Source organism: Xenopus laevis, chromosome 7S (assembly GCF_017654675.1).
Source record: "Xenopus laevis strain J_2021 chromosome 7S, Xenopus_laevis_v10.1, whole genome shotgun sequence".
In the NCBI taxonomy this organism is placed as follows: domain Eukaryota; kingdom Metazoa; phylum Chordata; class Amphibia; order Anura; family Pipidae; genus Xenopus; species Xenopus laevis.
The window spans coordinates 6698265-6720532 of record NC_054384.1 but is presented as its reverse complement, the minus strand read 5'-3'; the positions used below and the strand labels follow the sequence as shown (position 1 = coordinate 6720532).

Below are 22268 nucleotides of genomic sequence, written 5' to 3'. Positions count from 1 at the left end.
CGTACTATAATATAATATCCACTATGGGGATTTGTATTTTTTTAGTATTTTTTATTTTTACATTTTGTATTTTTTCACAAATCATATTTTTTTCTCTTTTTGTCTACATTGGTTCAGCTGGGCAGCATACCAAATACTTCATGTATGTGTCTCTACTGGGGGTGCCCATTCACTGTCCTGCAGTTGACATCGACTTACTATTCCCCAATCTACTAAATGATAAAAGTTGATATTGTATGCTGGGAATTCAAATACTGTATAATGTATATGATATATGTGATCCCACATATAGTACTTTACTATTTTTTTCTCCTATTTTTATTCTTTTCCCATTTTCAGATTGGCTTTCTGTGGCTTTGTATGACTGGGCAAGGCATGCATCCGTAAAGACCTTCTTCTTATTCTGTCAATCTCTCTGTGACACCTTTTCATTCCAGAAGGAAAACACCTTCAGACTGTTGTTTTTTTCTGGCACCATCTATCTTTTGAGTGATATTTTGTACACACTAGGTTAGAAATAGTATACTGATATTAATACTTCCAAAAAAGATGTAGTTCATCTACCGTTTACTATCCAGCGATTTTACTATTAACAAAGTTAGCAAAATTAGGTTTGTTTCTACTAACTTGGTCTCTTGGTCTCTTTTAAGGAGGTGTAAATAATAAGAACCGGGTTAGTACAGGAAACTGTGCAAGAGGGTGAAAGGGGCTTCAGAATTATGGCACTCAAAGAGCTTTGATCATTGCCGCATCACACAGCTCATGAATCATGTTGGTGTTCAACGCCAAGTGCTAAACCACCAGCTAAGCAAGAATTCTTTTAAGTGTGATCAAGAAAACTAATTATTTAACTATTTCATTCCTTAGTAATGGTGGATTCTGTAGATCCAAAATGATTAGATGTGATTCTGGCCTCTGAAGGCAAGGTAAATGTCTAAGGCAGAAATCTGATTGAAAAGTTTTGGTTAGGTAGACAATATCAGTTAAAAGGACAATGCAACTTGTTTTATTTATCCATGTTTTGAGTTCTTGATATTGATATTAGGAAAGTGTTTTGTCATTTGAGAGTGGTTCTTTAAAATCAGTGAGTGCTTGAAGAAGCCATTAAAATTGTACTCCTTAATTAGCTTGACAATACCATGAAGAACAGTCTTCCATGGGACAAGGATAGTGGCATAACTGCCATATGGATCTGCTGTATTGTAAGCTTATCCTCAGTCCCTTAAGCTGTTTTAATTTCACTTGTTTTTATTTGACAGGCAACAGAGCAGGCAAGGGTGGGAGGAATAGACAAAGAGGGATCGTGAGCAATGGACTTTCTGCAAATATTATTTTTTGCGGAGGTAACCCAGTCCTTATTATATACACCAATGGAAAGAAACCATATTGCATTTTAATAGATTTTTACAGTGATAATTTTCATTATAATTTGGTACCTCTTATTTTGGCATGTACATATAATTAACAATTAACAAAATATTAAGCAATCCAATCTGCATCTTCCCAATTATAGACAACAGGCTGAGAAATGTTGGCCCAGCAACTCCTCTTAAAAAATAGCTTCTATTACTAAATACTAAGTACTGGGGTAATAACTGTTGATGAAAAAATCTTAAATAAAAGTTACTATTAGTAAGTACTAACTAGTGACTATCCAGCCCTTGCATGCGTATCTAGCTGTAAAGAGTCTAAATTCTCACCTTTTTACAATACATACAAACAGTATGTACAATTATGTTTGCATGATTTGGTTTGAATAACAGTTCACACAGCATGTTCCAGTACATCCGTTTTGCTTGTAAGTAACATTGCTGTCACTGGGTAAGCAGCATGTCATTCGGAACACTTTAGCATATTGTGGTGCACATTTCACAAATGATTATTCCATGAAACAGAGCCTGTTCCATCTGTAGGTTCAGCCGAGGACATTCTAAACTATTGCACTAGTAATTATAAATTGCCATCTTCCCCCACAAAACAGCATGCTTAGTATTAGCCTCATTTGATGTGTATGTTATAGTTGCATCTGAATGCAGAGAAGCCAGTTGTGAATTAAGTAGATCCAAACAGTGCACTGACATGGTAAGACTTCATGACATTGATCCACAAACTCCAGATGCACCCATTGTGGTTTTGTGATGAACTACAACAGTAGAGTGAATCATGTGAATTTACTTTTAACAATTTTAATTGAGTATAAATAGATTTCCAAGAAAGTATAAAAGAAGTATAAATGGTTTCATTACTACAACTCACACAGAGCACCTGGGTTGAAAATGAAACTGTTCGCTGATAACCACAGATTTATATTTTGGCTTCCTCATGAATAGTAGCTGGTTTTATTTATGGGTCTTAATATTAGAAACAACCGGGCTTTACATAGCGTTCTGACAATCATATAAAGAGGTTTATTTAAAGATGCTCTGGCTGAGTGTTCCGGGCTATAAATAGGATAGAAAGCAATGGATATTGTATAAAAAATAATGCTAATATGTCTGTGGAGGACTTCTGCTGAAAAGAGAATTTTAGTTTTCTTGAAGGTAACAAGTGCCCAACTGGAGAAATAATAATTTCTTAGCTTCAACAGGAATACCTTGCTAACTAATACTATTTTTAAAGTCATTTTCAAATATTCTCGTATCAGACTTATATAGTACTCTAATGGAGGAGCAAATAAAAGGTATCAGGCTATTAAGGCTTAGAATAATCAAAAAATAGATAGCACACCCAATTAACGAAAAATAAATTTATTACAAAGAAAAGAATATAATAAAAAATCAAGACCTTAAGGGTCTTCCTCAGGGGCACAAATAATAAAGAAATCAAAAATCTAAATCCTGCCTTTATTAATTTCTTTATTATTTGTGCCCCTGAGGAAGACCCTTAAGGTCGAAACGCAATGGGCTCACTAAGTATTATTTTGTGATTTTTTTTTTTATTCTTTTCTTTATAATAAATAAATTTTTCGTTAATTGCATGTGCTATCTATTTTTTTATTATCTTTAGTTATTTTTGGAGACCCTCATGGGGAGCCTCCTATGGAGTAGCACCGTGTATTTCATTTAGAGGGTGTGCATCTCCTTTTTCTATTATATATTTGCTATTAAGGCTTAGGACAGATGGTTGATTTTGAAAACAAAAAAATTATGTTTTTTTTGTGTAGATTTTTTAAAAAAATGCAATCATCCATATTTTTAACAAATCATCACATATAGTATTGATTTTCCCTATACAATTGAGTGATTATAAATTGTTTCAGTGAGATTTGGAAAACCCAACAGCACTTATCACAGAATGAGTAATTATCCCATACATGCTCTAAATTGGTTCATCAACATTCTGTTTTTTTTTCTATTTTGACTGAAGGGTAATTGAACCACATACATCAAAGAACAGAAGACTTAAACAGGAAAGACTATTAAGTTTGGAGTTGTTTTCTTTGGAGAAAAGGGCTAATTGAAACAAATTAAAATAAATTGTATGGAAAACTCTTTAAATTGTAATATTTAACCAGTAAAAGAAGAATTATTCATGTGAATGGCAAACCCTTGAGTCAAAAATGTGCAAGTTTTAATTCAGAAGTTCATGTGTTTTATACATTTGAGATGTTGCTTCTCAAGTGTCATTGCTGTCAGTTACATAATTTAATTATATCAAACCTCTTTATAAAGAGCAAAGGTAATTTCTTTTGGAATCTCAGTGAAGTATTTTGTGATGAGATCAGAATTCATTATATGTTTTGATGAGGAGTTAATTTCCACTGATGACAATTACAAACACATTCCAGTGTACAAAAAAAGGAAAGCAAGATGCAAAATGGTATATAATTATAGCGTTTAGGGAGCTATCATAAATGAAGAGGCAAGCCCTTATTTGTTAATATACAACATCCTATTATACAGAAAAGGACAATAAAACAATGACAATATCCTTTTTTCCTCCTTTAACCAATGAAATGTTACATACAATAAAATTGTACTTAATCATTACTGTTACAGGATGTGACTTTTAGGGGGTTATTTATTAAAGTATGAATGCTTAAAACTCTTAAAACTATAAAATCTTAAAACTATACAACTCTTAAAACTCTTAAAAACGTAAAACTATAAAATCAGAATTTTTAATGGAAAAATAAACTAAAATTTTTTAGATTAATTATACCCAGAGGTTGCAAAAAGTCTGAATCCAAAAATACTCCATCTTCAACCTGCCGAGGTCCTGCAGAAGTCAATGGCAGAGATCCTATTTGCAATTCGATATTGTCTGCACTGGGTTTTGTATGATAATCCAAACAGTTCAGGCTTTTCCACACATTTTCACCTATCAAATCTGCAAAATTCAGTTTTTTTTTTGTGACAATCTGAAAAAGCAGCAGTTTACGAATACACTCCAAAAAAGTCATGTTTTTTGTCAATCCAATTTTTTCGTGTTTTTTTTTTATTGATGAATAAGGGTTTTGGCCTACCCCTAGATTTGGCCCTGAACTAGCTGAGTAATTTGCATGAAGAATATCTTTAATTCTAATCTTCTTATCCCCCATAGGCAACAGATCCTGATGCTGGAGTCAATGGCCAAGTCCGTTACAGCCTGGCAAATCTAAACAATATTTTTCGTATAACTGCCAACGGGAGTATATATACATCTGTAAAGCTTGACCGAGAAACAAAAGATTATTATGAACTTATTGTTGAAGCAACAGATGGAGCAGCGGACCCACGGCGTAGTACAATAACACTTGCAATTAAAGTGATTGACATTGATGACAATAGCCCCCAGTTTACAAACTTCACTTATTCTGTCTCTGTGCCAGAGAATATGATTCCAGGCACGGTGTTCTTACGCGTACAGGTGAGTTGCAAAAAACTACTGAAGCGAAGTTTCTATTTAATTATGATGTTTAAAATTCCATTGGGGCCTTTATAGCTCTTGATTGATACCATAGTTCAGACAGCATTTAATTAAAGCAAAGAAGCTGCTGCTTGGTATCTCCTGTATTAATCCACTATGGTGAGGAAATACCAATCTAAATAACTAAAAAAAAATCTGTTTAATTATAATTACATTCCACTGTTGAAATTGGGTATTCTAGCCTTTTGCAGTGTTTTTAATCTTAGCGTGTGTGACATAAAAACCCAAGAACATGATTATGCCATTGAACAAAACATGATATTAAAAAAAAAAGGATGAACTGTATTACATTTATTGTCTTGAATTAATTAAGTAGTACATGATTTTCATGTTTGTTTAAATTGGAATTATTTCAGTATGTTCTGGTTAATTGCCCTATATTTCATGCCAAAGGAAATGTGCTCTTTTCATTGTAGTGATGGTAGTGCTTAATATAGTACAAAAAAAGTTAAATGGTTTATATACTGTACACACTGGGGCCGATTCACAAAGGGTAGAATATTGAGGGTTAATTAACCCTCGATATTCGACTGGGAATTAAAATCCTTCGACTTCGAATACCGAAGTCGAAGGATTTTAGCGCAAATAGTGCGATCGAACGATCGAAGGATTATTCCTTCGATCGACCGATAAAATCCTTCGAATCGAACGATTCAAAGGATTTTAATCCAACGATCAAAGGAATATCCTTCAATCAAAAAAAGTAAGCCAAGCCTATGGGACCTTCCCCATAGGCAAACATTGAGTTTGGTAGCTTTTAGATGGCGAACTAGGGGGTCGAAGTTTTTTCTTAAAGAGACAGTACTTCGACTATCGAATGTTCAAATGGTTGAACGATTTTTAGTTCGAATAGTTTGTTTCGAAGTTGTAGTCATAGTCGAAGGTCATAGTAGCCCATTCGATGGTCGAAGTAGCCCAAAAAACACTTAGAAATTCGAAGTTTTTTTACTTCGAATCCTTCACTCGAAGTTAGTGAATCGGCCCCACTGTATACAAAATAAAAAATCAACAAATCAGCATTGTAAAATTATCCACCATCTATACAGCATAGTTTTATGTTCTAAGTAGCTATACAGGTACAGTACCTGTAATTTGGATCTTCATACCTTAAGGCTACTAGAAAATCATGTAAATATTAAATAAACCCAATAGGCTGGTTTTGATTCCAATAGTTTGTTCAAGGCACTGTTTTATTACAGAGAAAAAGGATGGATGCTATGGAAAACATTGTTTCCATAATTCTGAGCTTTCTGGATAATGGGTTTACAGATAATTTATCACATACCTGTACATAATTCCTATTCAATAATATATTTTTATTCACCCACACTGCTGTTTTCAGATGTAGTAGCTTGGCTTTAACTTCTACAAGCAGCTGCAATATGCCTTTTTGACTTCAAATGAAGGTTCCAAAAGATATTTATCTTCATTTTCCTTCAAAAATAGTCTGATAGAATCCTGTGCTCTGGTGAACACTCATTATTTTCAAATTAGGAAAGGCTTTATTTTTCATGTTGCTTTTCTGACAGGAAATTAAGTACAAAGTTAAATGTGCATTTCCTGCTTACCCTCTAAGATAAATGAAAACAACAGTACATAAACTGCGAAAAACTCTTGGGTCTCAAATACAAAAATCTAAATTTTATGATGGATGAAGCCAAACAAATATAATAATTGTCTAAAATAATTAAAATACAATAAAAATGAAGTGACCTAAGATGAATAGACTTGCCATATGTGTTGTAAAATAACAATTTCTTTAAGAAAACTATGATAAATTTAATATTTTATATTTCAGTAAAACAAAATTGTCTATAAATGTTTTACAATGAATGGATAAAAAAAAAAAAAGTTTTAGATCCATTTAGATCCCTGTATTAAAGGTTGTATTACAGAAGATTCCATATATGACAAAATAACCTTAAGTCTGATTTAGGCCGGGTACTAAAACTAGAATATTGTTGTACTAGCATGATATTGTGTTGTTTCAAAGAAATGCATTAAGTAAGTGATACAAAGGTTAAGTGAGTCCTATTCAGCTGTAATGATGGTATATATATATATAAGAAGCACAATTCCTTCCCAGTTAGAAAACACTCACGGCAAATCACTCACATCAGCGTTGGAGTAAAATTATATATTTTATTTTAATCGTTCATTAAAATATATCAACGCTTTTCGATCTATAGAAGATCGTCATCAGGATATATATATATTGTCAAAAAGTTCAAATCCGAAAATCCGCCATCTCAGACCTGACGAGGTTGTATATAACTCAATGGGAGAAGTCCCTATCCTATTTGAAAGTTTCTGTGGTCTGGGCTGGAATTAGCTCAACAATCCAGCTATTGTCTTTTTGGGCAAATATCTGAAAAATTCATACTTTTAGAAAAAAATCCCCAAAAAAATCATTCGATTGGAGAATAAACTCAGAAACGTACGATTCGGGTTTTCGCTCAATTTTATCAAGTTTTTCCCCAGTCTCGTTAAATTGAGCATTTTTAATAATAAATAAGGTCAAAATGTGAATTCTAGTTTGGTTGGACTTTTTTTTAAAATAAAATATAAGAAAAATGTGGATTTTGTTAAATAACCCTCTAAGTGGTTGATCTGGAAACCCATTATTCAGAAAGCTTTTTATCTCCCATAAACTCCATTTTAAATAAAAAAAAAAATTCTGTAATATTAAAACAGTTGCTTGAACTTGATCCCAACTAACATATAGTTAAAACAAACAAGGGAAAGTTGTGCTCACCACAAATTTTTAAAACCATTAGGCGGGGGTGCAATGCGCTGTGACCACAAAATAAATATAGACAAATACAAGAGTCCTCTGCACTCAACCCATTATCAATATATATAAGACAGAGACATTTTGTGCATACTGCTACTGAAAATGCCTTACCCTTTAAACAAAACAGGGATTGTTTGTCCATATATTGCAATATATTTAAGCTGAACAACTACGTCAAAGTCATCCCATATCTGGCCAGTCCTACACTCAATTTTCATCTGATTCATTAAGAATGCTATTGCTTCATTATACATTTTACAAAGGGACTAAGTTTTACCTGCAACTTACTAGCTGCTTTCAAAGTAAAACTCCCAAACTTGGCTGCCCTTTTATTAGACACCAGTGGGATCACCTGACTATAGCTGGGAAGGGTGGGAGCTACAATATGGAGCTGGTCACTGCTCCTGTATAACTATAACAAACAAGGAAAAGTTGTGCTCACCACTAATTTTTAAAACCATTTATTATATCAATATATAAATATATTGATAATGGGTTGAGTGCAGAGGACTCTTGTATTTGTCTATATGTATTTTGTTGTCACAGCCTCATTGCATCCCCCCTAATGGTTTTAAAAATTAGTGGTAAGCACAACTTCTCCTTGTTTGTTATAGTTTATACAGATTTTTAGGATTTCGGGGAATTTCGGGTATTCAGAGCTTAGTAAATAACCCCCTAAGTGTGATTATAAGGTACCTAGTCACTGTTTGAAGAAGATAAAGACTGAAAGATCAGCTCTTACTGCAAGAAATGTAACTTGGATCTAAGTTTTAATGTTTACAAAACATATTTCATTGCATTCCATTATACACAAAATAAAGTTACTACAGCAGTTTAAAAATCAATTCTAATCAAGTTGAGAGATTACAGAATCCACATTTACTGCAAATGTGACAGAAATTTCAGATATATATTTGCTGAACTGTTTTTATTTCTTTTTTTTTTTTTTTTTTTTTACTGATCAATGCATTAAAATGATCCATAACACTAAAGCACAACAACTGTACAAATGTGAGGGCTCGCTAAAACTTATGAAATGTATTTTCTCTCGTTCAATTATTTCTGCCCTTCAACTTGCTTTGTTCACTGGTTTTGTCTGCTTCGATTTTTAATATTGATCTGTTTATTGTGTTTCAGGCAAAAGATGCTGATCTTGGTGCTAATATTACTTATCGGATAAGATCTCAGGAAGTTTTACAGCTCTTTGCAATGAACCAGTCAACTGGGGAGTTGTCCCTTTTGAAACCTCTTGATTATGAGTCATTCACAAACATAGAGGCTGTTTACATGTTTATCATTGAAGCATTTGATGTGACTGGGACTATGCCCCCTGGACTTGCTACCGTAACAGTGAGAGTTAAGGTATGGGATTGTTTTATTTTAATATTATTTGCATAGACTGTAATGATAACGATCATTTTAATTATGCATATGCTGCTGAAAGTCTTATTTACCTCCCAGGACAAGTCACCTCTGATGCACATGCTTACACTGTTACCTATAGTGAATTGAATGTCAGGGTCGTGATGAGCAAATTTTTTCTTCAAGTTTCACCTCAAAAATTATACCCATAGATTCCAAAAAAAATTGTCGTGCTACAACGACCGTTTCACTTAACCTGAAATCCGCAAAATGGCAAAAATCTGACCCGTTTCACTTCACCTGAAATTCGCGAAACTGCAAAAATTCTGGCGGTTTGCGAACTTCAGGTGAAGTGAAACGGGTCAGATTTTTGCTGTTTCACGAATATCAGGTGAAGCGAAACAGGTCAGATTCGCCCATCACTACTCAGAGGCTTACCCGCAAAGCTCTTATTAATAAAACCTAACCTTTCATTTCAAAGCTTCATTCAGGTACTTTCCAAATCGACCACTTCAATTCCTTAATAGTGATGGCCAAATTCATTCGCCAGGCGCAAATTCACAGAGAATGTCAGCGTTTCGCCGCTGGCAAATAAATTCGCAAATTTGTCATGAAAATTTCCAGGCGGCAATTCTAATGCTGGCGACAATTCCGACACCGACGACAATTAAATGCATGCCCATTGACTTTAATGCTTGGCAAATTGTCGACGGCGTCGGAAATTGTTGCATTTCGCAAATGGGACAAATTCGCTCATCACTATTCATTAAATAAATTTGGACTTCCTCCTAAGTAAAGGTGGCCATAAACAGGCAGATAAAAGCTGCCAAAATTGGTATGGTAATTGTATGTGGGCTTCCGATTGGTCTCCCCGATCGATACCTGGCAAAGATATAGATTGGGGAGGTTTGATTTTTTTTTCTGGCAAAGACATAACAAACACTACTTCCTGCTTTTCTCTTGGATTCCACTGATTGGTTACCAGGCAGTAACCAATCAGGGACTTGGGGGGGGCACATGGGTCATAATTGTTGCTTTTGCATCTGAGCTGCATGCTAAGGATCAATTGCAAACTGCTAGAAAATTAGAATAATGGAGATTTGCCCAGGGAAAAGTCACCATGGCATAACGTATATATCTAGTTTATATATCAAATCACAGTTATGGCATACAGGTGATTATTGGCATTGCAAGGAGGTCTGAGACTGAGGTTTAAATATTCTGAATATGTGCCATATGTTACTGTGCTGGTAACTTTCCCTCAGAAATTACAATTGCCAATTAGGCTGGAAAGTAGCATGAATCTTATTTTCCTATGCTCTAAATATTTTTGGCACTTTCTTAATACGTGAAGATTTCAGTGGTGTAATGTAGTGAACCGAGGCATATTTTATTATCTTTTTTCACACTTTTACAAATGTCCCTTTGAGGAAATTGAGACACAGCAGATTTATTCACTCACTGCCAATTTCTATGTCAGAATAAATACAGACATTATTTCATTAACCCTGTAATAATTTTTGTGTGGTTCAGTAAAGTCATAAACAACAGATTTATTTTCTTTAATATTTTATTTTGATACGTTCAAACTCACAACAAAATGATGTAGATTTCAGAGGTTTTATATTAATCAAATCAGGCTTTCCATTAAACTAAACTAAACTAAACTGTAATGCACAATGAATAATAACACACAATACACACAGCATTAAATATCACATGATGCTCACTGAATTTTAATACCCAGTCCTACTCCTTCTTATGTAGGTTAAGAGAAAGGCCAAATGGACTGAGTTTCTGAGACTTAATTCTATAAAATACTAATTATATATAGACATGGTTATGGCAAATTAATAATTTCACATGGGCAGCACATTATGGATTCTCTTTAAGGCAGAATGCAAGAGAAACAATTGTATTCACTAGACGTAGATTGAATAGCATGTTAACCCAATAATCAGGCAAGGTAACCTATTACTTCATGAAATTTCAGTAGTAACGTGGTGTGCAGATGCTTATGGTCAGCAGTTTGTTACAGGGGATATTTTGTGGTAAATAAATATGAAGCCACAGAGCAGCAAAGCAATCATGATTTCTATAAAGAATTTCCCATTTCTGCTTCTGGAATTACTGCTGCTCTTGAAATACTAGTGTAATAAAACCTTGGCTCACAAAACATATTTCAGAAATTACAATAAACCTGCTCGAAGATAAGTGAAAATAGGAAATATGCATTTTGTGACATTGTGCCCAATTTTATATTATCTATCTATCTATCTATCTATCTGTCTGTCTGTCTATATATCTATATATCATCTATCTATCTATCTATCTGTCTGTCTGTCTATATATCTATATATCATCTATCTATCTATCTATCTATCTATCTATCTATCTATCTATCCATCTATCATCTATTATCTATCTGTCTGTCTGTCTGTCTGTCTATCTATCTATCTATCTGTATATCATCTAGCTAGTATCTATCTATCTATCTATCTATCTATCATCTATCATCTATCTATTATCTATCTAGTATCTATCTATCATCTATATATCATTATTTATCCATTCATTCATCCATCCATATCTATCTAATTTTGTAGGGCGTCGTGCATCAAAAAAAAAAAAAAAGACGTGCGTCAAAAAAATTTCGCCGCACGTCAAAATTCTTTTTGACGCCCATAGACTTTAATGGGCATCGGCGACATTTCACCGGGGGCAAATTATTGGTGAAACTAAATGGGTCAAATTCACCCATCCCTACTATCTATCTATCTGTATGTCTGTCTGTCTGTCTGTCTGTCTGTCTTTCTCTGGAAAAAAGGCACTTGCAAAGGGAACATGATTATACTTTACAAATACATTAGAGGACATTATACAGTGTTGGACTGGCCCACCGGGATACCAGGAAAACTCCCAGTGGGCCCAGGTGTCAGGGGGCCCTTGTGCTGCTAAAGATTTGGCCTATTTCATGGTCATTCTCTATTTCTTTGAGAACAAAGAGGCCAAATAGATGGAATATTATGTAAAGAAAAGAGACTAGCAGAATAGAGGTTGAGTGTGGAGAACAACAATAATAGTACTGAGAGTGGGCCCTTGGTCTATGGTTCTTTGGTGGGCCCCTGGTCTAAGGTTTTGAGGTGGGCCCTGGTGTCCCAGTCCGACACTCACTTTATAGACAAATAGCCGGGGACATTTTTACCCATAAAGATGATCCCTATACCATTCATTTAAAACAACATAGGTGGTTTTTTACAGTGAGGACAGTGAGATTGTGAAATGCACTGCCAGGTAATGTTGTGATGCTGATTCTGTTAATGACTATAAGAGGGACTTGGATGATCTATCTATCTATCATCTATCTATTTATCATCTATCCACCTATATTCTCCTGCAACCACCTATAGTCTGTAGCATATTTATCAAACATAGATGTTTTCCTAAAAGAAACTACTTTGAATGTGTTTTCTTTTCATATTTACATATTTATTCCCTGGTGAACAGAAATGCTGATTGTTAAATTGCTACAAAATGACACAAAAATAGGACAATTTATAGATTTCTTGTCTCTTAAAACTAATAGAAAAGAACGTTACAGTATATAAGTCTCAATGTGGCAGTTTAACAACATGGAGAACCTCCATTTCTCAAAGGACTTGGCTTAAAGTATAGATGGAGACGTATGGTGTAAATTGTAATTTAAATAAAGCTGCAAGAGTTTACAAAGAATGGTATAATTAAAAACTTTTTTTTTTAATATTGACAAATATTTCTCAATCTTCACTGCTATTTGTGTTGCATTTAGCAGTGAGGTCTGAAACAGAGGGAATATAGTAATGTGTATATATTTACTGTATATATATATATATTCACAGTCCTTGAACCTTCTGCACTCCGTTCACAAAGGTTGACCCGGGTGGTGCACACCAGGATTTGTTGCAAACAGATTAAAAATCCATTTTTTTTATTTAGTACATTAAAAAGCAGCCAACATTTCGGTCTCCATCTTATATATATATATATATATATATATATATATATATATATATATATATATATATATATATATATATATATATATATATATATAAGCCCAAGTTTGAAAGCACTCACAGCAGATTTCATCAGTGTATAAAAAGGTTTATTCACCGCTCACATCTACGCGTTTCAACCCTCAATGGGTCGTCATCCTGATGACGACCCATTGAGGGTTGAAACGCGTAGATGTGAGCGGTGAATAAACCTTTTATACACTGATGAAATCTGCTGTGAGTGCTTTCAAACTTGGGCTTGTGTGAATTACGGTTAGCACCCAGCCGTGATACGTTATTTGGTGAGTGCCGTTATATGTGGAATTATATATATATATATATATATATATATATATATATATACACCCACTGTGCTGATAACTTTAGCGTATTTTTTTATTACGCAAACATGATTCAAAAAAAGGAGGATGCTAGAACAAAAGACTGTGTGTTTATTCGAAGAAATGCAAAATTTGATAGGGGAGGGCATTCCTTCTGTGTGGTGTCTGAGGAAGGGTTTCAGTTAGAAGAATTGCTCTCTCAGATGTGTTATGAAAATATCCCCTGCACCAAGTAGAATAAGGCTGATTATAACTCAAGAAGTTGCACAATTATTGCAAAGATATACATGATTCCTCATATAAGGAAACCATGATAGTCTGCTTCTGGCTTGCAGGGACCATCCATTCTTAAGATGAAAGATTTATTTATCCCTTACCTCACCTTGTTCCTTGTTAAAGTGATGGATTCTGGGACTTGATGTCCCTCTGCTGTCCATGGCTGATGGTGCACAGATGCTCTAGAAAGCAGAAACTTCAAGGGAGCTATTTGCTAAAACCAAAATTTTTCTGGTCACATTTTTAAAGAAGAAAACATTTTTTTGGTGGAAAAAAAAACCCTAACATTTTTCGAGATTTATTATACCCCAAGTCTGTTAAAAGTCAGAATAAATACTCCATCTAAAACTTGCCACGGTCATGTAGAAGTCAATGGCAGATGTCCCCTTTTCAAGTGTCAAATCCGAAAACATCATATGATTTGATACACAAATCTTTTTTCAAATTATTTAATTGATAAATAAGGTAACATTTTGGAAAGGAGTTTGGTTGAGTAGTTTTAATAAATGAATGAGATGTGTGTTTTAGTAAATCCCCCAAGATACAGACTTACTTTCAACATGAAACAATAATATAATAATTTTTGGTAGTTCAGATTGTGATTATGCATTTTTTACGTAAGCTTGGTTGTCAAAAAGTGTTTTCCATAAAAATATGTAATTCCTGTTAGTTTTCAAAAATTGTCTGTAAAAGGCTGAAAATGAAAGGTGATTGAAACCATATTTTTATTCAAAATATATTTTTGCAGGCAGAAGTACTAACACAATACCTAAGAGCTGTTCACAGAGGTTTTTCAAATAATACCACACTTTGACTAAACAAGATTTTGGGGAGTAAAACACTAGAATGGCTAATTCCATTTGTTTGCCAATTATACTGCTAATTCCATTTAATTAGTATGGAGGTAGGCTCAGTTTACAATAAAAGTTTCATTATCTTTCCTAGTTAATAGTTTGATGGAACAATATTTCAATGTATTTTATGTTCAAGCTTTAACATATTTTGAAAGAAAATGTAACAGCACCTTTAATCCAAGGATTCAGTGGTCATACTCAGCACATCAATTTAGGAAACACAATTTTGAGTCCTGTGGGACAAGGTTTTACTGTGTTGAAAAACAGTTTGTGCACAAAAAGAAACAATAAAAAGAAATAATATTGTTGTACTGTTTGTACTATGGAAGTCATTACGAATAAGCCAGGGAGCAGTGAAAACAGTAAATGTACACAGATTCTTCTAACAATATTGAATTATAAGAATTTTATAGGTTTAGTGAATTGATTTAATGTCAAGTTCCGGAAAGATTGCTATATATTTTCAGAATATACAGTATTTTGTTACAATATGTGTTAAATTCTTCGCCATTTGTAATATTAGGTTTGACAAGAGTTTTCTTATTTAAAGGTTAAATGAAGAATGAATTAAGAATTTTCAATAATAAAAAAAGGATAGAATTTTTTTATGGAAAACTAAAAATATACCATTGATAATAAGCTGAATGAAATTATATCATTAGAATAATACACACTCAATGGAAAACATAATCAGAATAAAACTGTAAGAGAGGAATTTAAAAGTAAATGATGTAATTTTTTTTTTTGGAACTGGGATGCAATGACTTGCCTGTCTTCATCTGGAGTTTCAAACATTGTTTGTCCAACTACTACACGAATTGTATATTATGCTGTACCTGATATAAAGGACTTTATTTGGAATAGTCAACATAATGTAGTTTTACCTAATTACATAGCACTTGTGGTCCTACATAAAACCTGTTTTCCAAATTATCAGAAAAGCATTTTGAGATCTTGGCATACATCCAGTAGGTCCATGGCTGGTGGAGGTTGTGACTGCTGGAAATTAGATTTGTCTTGTCGAGTGGATCTATTTTATTCTTGATCAAAAGGAACAGCATCTATAAGTATGTTACCAGACATTTGATGAAATACTGACAGATTTCTTTATTTGTTGAACTATTTTACATATATAATTGTACAACATTCCTCCATTAACTGATGGATGATGTATTTGCCTGAAATGTCATGCCAGCATTACCTTAAAGGGATTCTATCATGAGTTTTATGATGTAGTTTTTATTTCTAAATTACACTGTTTACACTACAAATAATTCACTCAACAATATAAAATTGCATTCCTGAACCAGCCAGTGTCATATGTTTTAGTTGTATTATTGGTGTGTAGGCAGCCATCTCAAATCATTTTGCCAGCATTTTTAGACTCACAATTGGGTCAAAACTGGAAGATATTGTATGAAAGAAAGAAAGAAAGAAAGAAAGAAAGAAAGAAAGAAAGAAAGAAAGAAAGAAAGAAAGAAAGAAAGAAAGAAATACACAAGTGTTTTTTTACACGTTCAGTGACTAAATCCAGTATATTAAAAGGGGAAAAATTGATTAATTGCACATAGAACAGTCATGCACCTTCTCCTTTACGCCTTTTTGTTCTTCAAGTGACCTTCATTGAAAATAAGCTTGCTGTGCAATAAGTTCTTGTTCTTATGACCTGGGCAGTTTATACAACATTTCCAAAAAGTGGTTTATTTTGTATAGTACCTGACTATTAAGCTAGCAGTATTGTTAGACTCACAATTTGGTGATAACTGGAAGGTATTGTATGAAAGAAAGAAAGAAAGAAAGAAAGAAAGAAAGAAAGAAAGAAAGAAAGAAAGAAAGAAAGAAAGAAAGAAAAAGACAGTGTTTTTTAAATTTTCAGTGACAAAATCCAGCATATTAAAAGGGGGGACATTGATTAATGTCATGTAGTACAGTCATGCACCTTCTCCTTTATGCCTTTTTGTTCTTCAAGTGACCTACACTGAAAATAATGATGCTTGCTGTGCAATAAGTTCTTGTTCTTGTGACCTCGGCACAATGTCACTTAGAATCCTATTGATCATCATCTCTAATAACACTTAATGAATGTCCCCTCGTACATTTCATGGTGTTAATCTATGAATTTATACCTCATTTCATCAGTCAACCCATTTGCAAAGCTAATTCATTTTATCTGTAACTCAGCAAGATACGGAAGTTCCTTCATTATTTAAATATGGCCTGGCACTTAACAAAAAAAAAAAAAAAAATTATATATATATATATATATATATATATATATATATATATATATATATATATACTTTTTAATTGAGCGTGGCATATGAAATGCTCTTTGAACATTTTAGATTGCGATTCATATATTTAGGCAGATCATTAGATATCTTATTTTGAGATCATAAGTAGACTAGAAAGTAATACAAATGTAAAATCAATTGAAATATGAGATTTAACAGCTTATACAAAATTTTAAAGCACTATTTGTCTTATCTTATTTTAATCCTTAATCATTCCAAGTATCGGTTACTGTATGTAATAAAAAATCAGTATTTGTATTCTTTTTAGATAAATGCAAAGGGAGAGAGACTTTTGATCATACAGGATGCTTTCAAGTTTAAAAGGGATGTTTGCCTTTATATTAACTTTTAGTACATAAAAGGACCTATTCTATGCAACTTTTTCAATTGCACTTCATTATTTATTTTATAAAGTTTTTGAATGTTTGCCATTCCTATTCTGCCTAGTTCCACGCTGAACCTTGAATGTTTTTTTGGTTATCTGGCTCACTGACCCCAAAAACAAATTAACTGAGAAGGTTCAATGTTATTGTTGTGGTTATTTATTTTGTTTTGTTTTCTTTCTCTCCTGGCCTTTTCTTATAGGTACTCTATTCAGACTTCCAGACTACCAGTTCGTTTTTAGGGTAGCAAAGTGGCAGAACAAAAAATATAAATATTTTATTGTTTCAAATGCAGTATTAAAACACAAAATAAGAATGATAGCATCTTAGACTACTACTGCCTCATATAAGAGGTATTGTTATGGTGAATTGTGTTGTTGCATAGTCAGTAGCAAAATTATACATGGGGAAAATTAATGGTACAATTTAAGTTTTAACTATGATTTTTGAAAATTGCAGCACAAGAAAACACTGTGATTTAAAATTTTAGTTATCCAAACTATAATTTTTGAAAGTGTAATTGGTAGCATAAACCAGGTAAGCGTCTACAAAAAGTCAATGGGAGTTATATTTTTAAAATTCAAACTATTTATCATTAAACTTTTATAACTATATATTTGTAGAAATGAAAAAGCTTATAAAAAACTTGGAGCAATGGGGATTTTGTTAATGATTAGCTAAATCAAGAGTTTTCATAAATATGATAGTGGTCGAGAAAAAACGTAATCAAGTTTTATCACTAGTGATGAGCAAAATTTTTCACCAGGTTTAGGTACAAAAGTGGAAAAAATTGTAGTACGTCAAAAAAAAGTATTGCGCGTCAAAAAAACATTGTCGCCCATAGACTTCAATGAATCGGGCAAATTTTTTGCCTTTTCACAAATTTTCGGCCAAAGTGAAACGGGTCAGATTTGCCCATGACTGTTAATCACAACTTGCAATTTTATTTAGAAAAAGTCTTGAATTAAAAAAATATATAAATTGGCCTCCTAATAGGTTATTTTGAAAGGCCTGTCTGTACCAATTATGTGTTAAAGGAACAGGTCTTCTTTTCAACATTGGTTCAAAGAATAGGCATTGTGTCTGGGCTTTTGTCTTTACTGGGCAGTAACTCATAGCAGCTAATCAGTGATTAGTATTTTTCAGCTACCTGCAAAGCAGGTAAAATTGATTAAATGTCATGGATAACTGCCCAGGAATACATTTGCCTAGTTTTATTAAATGAACTGTAGTGTGCTTTATAAATATATCAGTTATATTCTTCCTTTAATTTCCATCTCCATTTATCATCAATCCCAAAAGGAAGCTTGACCCACAACTTCATGTATATAAAACATTTATTGAAATACAAAAAGTCAAAATTCTAAATAGAAGCATTTCTCTCTAGTTTATAAAAAATACCTGACAGACATCCTAAATCCCCAGTGTATAATTACCTGCTTTTTTTCTGGTAGATATTACTGGGGGGATTAGTAAAGAACATGAATATTCTAAAATAATTTAGAAAACTTTCAACTAATTGGGATAAATATTAGCTTGAAGCCAAAAGCAGAAAAGTGCACATTATTTATTCTTTGGTAATTACTTTAAGCCTACCTCAATATATTGTGGATTTCAACCTTTGTTAAAGGACACAGAGCAAAATTCCAATGAAAGCAAATATGCAAAATATTACACTATGGGGCATATTTATCAAGGGTCAAATTTCGAGTTTATGGGAGTTTCTAAAAACTCCCATAAACTCAAAAGAAAAAAACATCTGAAATGTATCAAAAAAAAAAAATTTAAAAGTCCACCAAATTTGTTGTAGGAGGTCCCCCATAGGCTAAAACACCAATCCGGCAGTAGTGATGGGTGAATTTGGGACGTTTTGCTTCGCCTAAAATGTTGTGAATTTCCCGCGAAATTCACGAAACGGCAAATAATTCGCGAAACGGCGCTGGCATCTCGTTTTTGCCGCTGGCTTCCATTTTTTTGACGCCGGTGATGTTTCACACCGGTTTCGCGAATACTGGGAATTCGCCACAAACCCGCACCTGTCGAATAAATTTGCCCATCACTATTCGTCAGGTTTTAAATGGCAAATAGTCAAATTTGAATTCATAAAGAATGAAGTAATGAGGATTCCTGATGGAGTTTTTTTGTTCTTTAACATTTAAACCGCAAGCATGTAAATGCTGTGATTATCCATAGGTTGAGTATTACATTGCATTGGAGGACAAAGTACTCACAAATAGGGATGTAGCGAACTGTTCGCCGGCGAACTTCGACCGTTCGCGTCCGCCGAATGTTCGTGAACGTCGCGCGACGTTCGCATTTTGAGTTCGCGTTCGATTCGAATACAAATCGTTCGACCATTCGACCATTCGAATTCCTTCGACCGCTAAAAATCGAACGATTTCCATTCGTTCGAACGATTGTAAGCATTCGATCGAATGAAAAGCATTCGATCGAATGAAAAGCATTCGATCGAATGAAAAGCATTCGATCGAATGCTTCGATCGTTCGATTCGAATGAAAATCGTTCGATCGAACGATTAAAATCCTTCGATCGTTCGAATTGAACGATTTTAGCGGGTGTTTGAAGTTCGCGAACTGTTCGCGAACGTTCGCATTTTTTGCCGGTGTTCGCGAACGGCGTTCGCGAACACCAAATCGGCAGTTCGCTACATCCCTACTCACAAGCCCTTTTACTATCTGACTTTACAGAAGGAGTCTGGGAGTAAATTAATTTGTGGAAAATGTTGCTCTGCTGGTTGTGTGACAGCTACAAATACCACCACTGAACTGAGGGTAATGGGACTTTTCATAGTCATCGTAATTGTCTTTAAATACTCTCTAAAAGTCCTTGTCATAGGCTTCCTTAAGGCCTAAGTTTATCATCAATTATTTTTAGAGTTTCATTTTGTCATAGCAACTTGTAGATGTTCATTTGTAAAATTTCAAAGATCTTTGTGTGCATTTTATGAGATGTTATAGTAAGCCATATGGTAAATTTTTAGGTACAATCTGTATAAACAGTGTGATGTTCAAAGGGAACCGTAGCATTTCATGTCACTTCTACCATACAGCAGCCTGCCTATTTCTCTGAAAATCATCATTTTTACTCACTAAAAGTATACGGAAATGTCACATCAGTTTATATTAGCCAGAGGCAATATCCATATCTCAGCATTTAACAAGACATCTGTAAGGAAATGAGTATTAGTAATGTTTTCACTGCTGGCAGCCTTGTTTACGATTTTTTAAATTTATATTATTATTACAATATATTTCTATAGAAAATAACTACTCAAGGAATATAGATAACATTTACTGTAAGTAGGCCTGCTCATGTAATATACAGGTATGGAACCTGTTATCCAGAATGCTCAGGACCTGGGGTTTTCTGGATAACAGATCTTTCCGTAATTTGGATCTTCATGACTTAAGTCTACTAGGAAATCATGTAAACATGACTTAAACCCAATAGTCTGGTTTTAGTTCCAATAAGGATTAATTATATCTTAGTTGGGATCAAGTACAAGTTACTGTTTTATTATTACAGAGAAAAAGGAAATCATTTTTGAAAACATGGATTATTTGGATAAGGTGCAGTCTATGGACAGCCATTCCGTAATTTGAAGCTTTCTGGATTACAGATTTCCAGATAACAAATCCCATACCTGTATCTGTAAAAATTATTCGAATGTGTCAAAATCTGTCTCCATCATTTACCTTTAATGGATGTTTCCCATTCAAATATACATACCAAACCACACATATTAATACACCACTACTCAATAAAAATATTGGGCTATTGAACCACTTAAAAAGCCAATGTTTCTACTTAATAGTGCTTAGAACCACAGAAAGTTTATGCTTGCAATGCTTAATTTGTATATTTGTCGATAGAAAAGATATTTAAGTTTTCTTGGAAAATGATATGTTTATATGCAGCAGATAACATATAAGCTTTGTAGCATACAATGGGATTCTTCAGAACGTATCTGTTATCTACTGTGTATCCTGTGCTTGAATGGCTGCCCCCATGGCTACACAGCAGCTTGTTTATATAAACTATAGTAGTACTTATCTGTTATCTACTGTGTATCCTGTGCTTGAATGGCTGCCCCCATGGCTACACAGCAGCTTGTTTATATAAACTATAGTAGTACTTATCTGTTATCTACTGTGTATCCTGTGCTTGAATGGCTGCCCCCATGGCTACACAGCAGCTTGTTTATTTAAACTATAGTAGTACTTATCTGTTATCTTCTGTGTATCCTGTGCCAGAATGGCTGCCCCCATGGTTACACAGCAGCTTGTTTATATAAACTATAGTAGTACATATCTGTTATCTACTGTGTATCCTGTGCTTGAATGGCTGCCCCCATGGCTACACAGCAGCTTGTTTATATAAACTATAGTAGTACGTATCTGTTATCGACTGTGTATCCTGTGCTTGAATGGCTCCCCTCATGGCTACACAGCATCTTGTTTATATAAACTATAGTAGTACTTATCTGTTATCTACTGTGTATCCTGTGCTTGAATGGCTGCCCCCATGGCTACACAGCAGCTTGTTTATATAAACTATAGTAGTACTTATCTGTTATCTACTGTGTATCCTGTGTTTGAATGGCTGCCCCCATGGCTACACAGCAGCTTGTTTATATAAACTATAGTAGTACTTATCTGTTATCTACTGTGTATCCTGTGCTTGAATGGCTGCCCCATGGCTATACAGCAGCTTGTTTATATAAACTATAGTAGTACTTATGTTATCTACTGTGTATCCTGTGCTTGAATGGCTGCCCCCATGGCTACACAGCAGCCTGTTTATATAAACTATAGTAGTACTTATCTGTTATCTACTGTGTATCCTGTGCTTGAATGGCTGCCCCCATGGCTACACAGCAGCTTGTTTATATAAACTATAGTAGTACTTATCTGTTATCTGCTGTGTATCCTGTGCTTGAATGGCTGCCCCCATGGCTACACAGCAGCTTGTTTATATAAAATATAGTAGCATTTCTGAAG

At 33.9% G+C, this 22268-nt stretch overlaps 1 protein-coding gene across 4 annotated transcripts in view; it reads left to right on the top strand.

The window, feature by feature from the left end:
- Positions 1-22268, top strand: part of LOC108697174 (protocadherin-15) — a 404849-nt gene that overhangs the window by 225886 nt on the left and 156695 nt on the right. For all 4 annotated transcript variants that reach the window (XM_041570856.1, XM_041570857.1, XM_041570855.1 and 1 more), the window contains 2 exons: positions 4543-4848; positions 8840-9064. In XM_041570856.1, coding sequence (XP_041426790.1) covers positions 4543-4848; positions 8840-9064 — 531 coding nt within the window. The remainder of the gene's footprint in view (positions 1-4542; positions 4849-8839; positions 9065-22268) is intronic.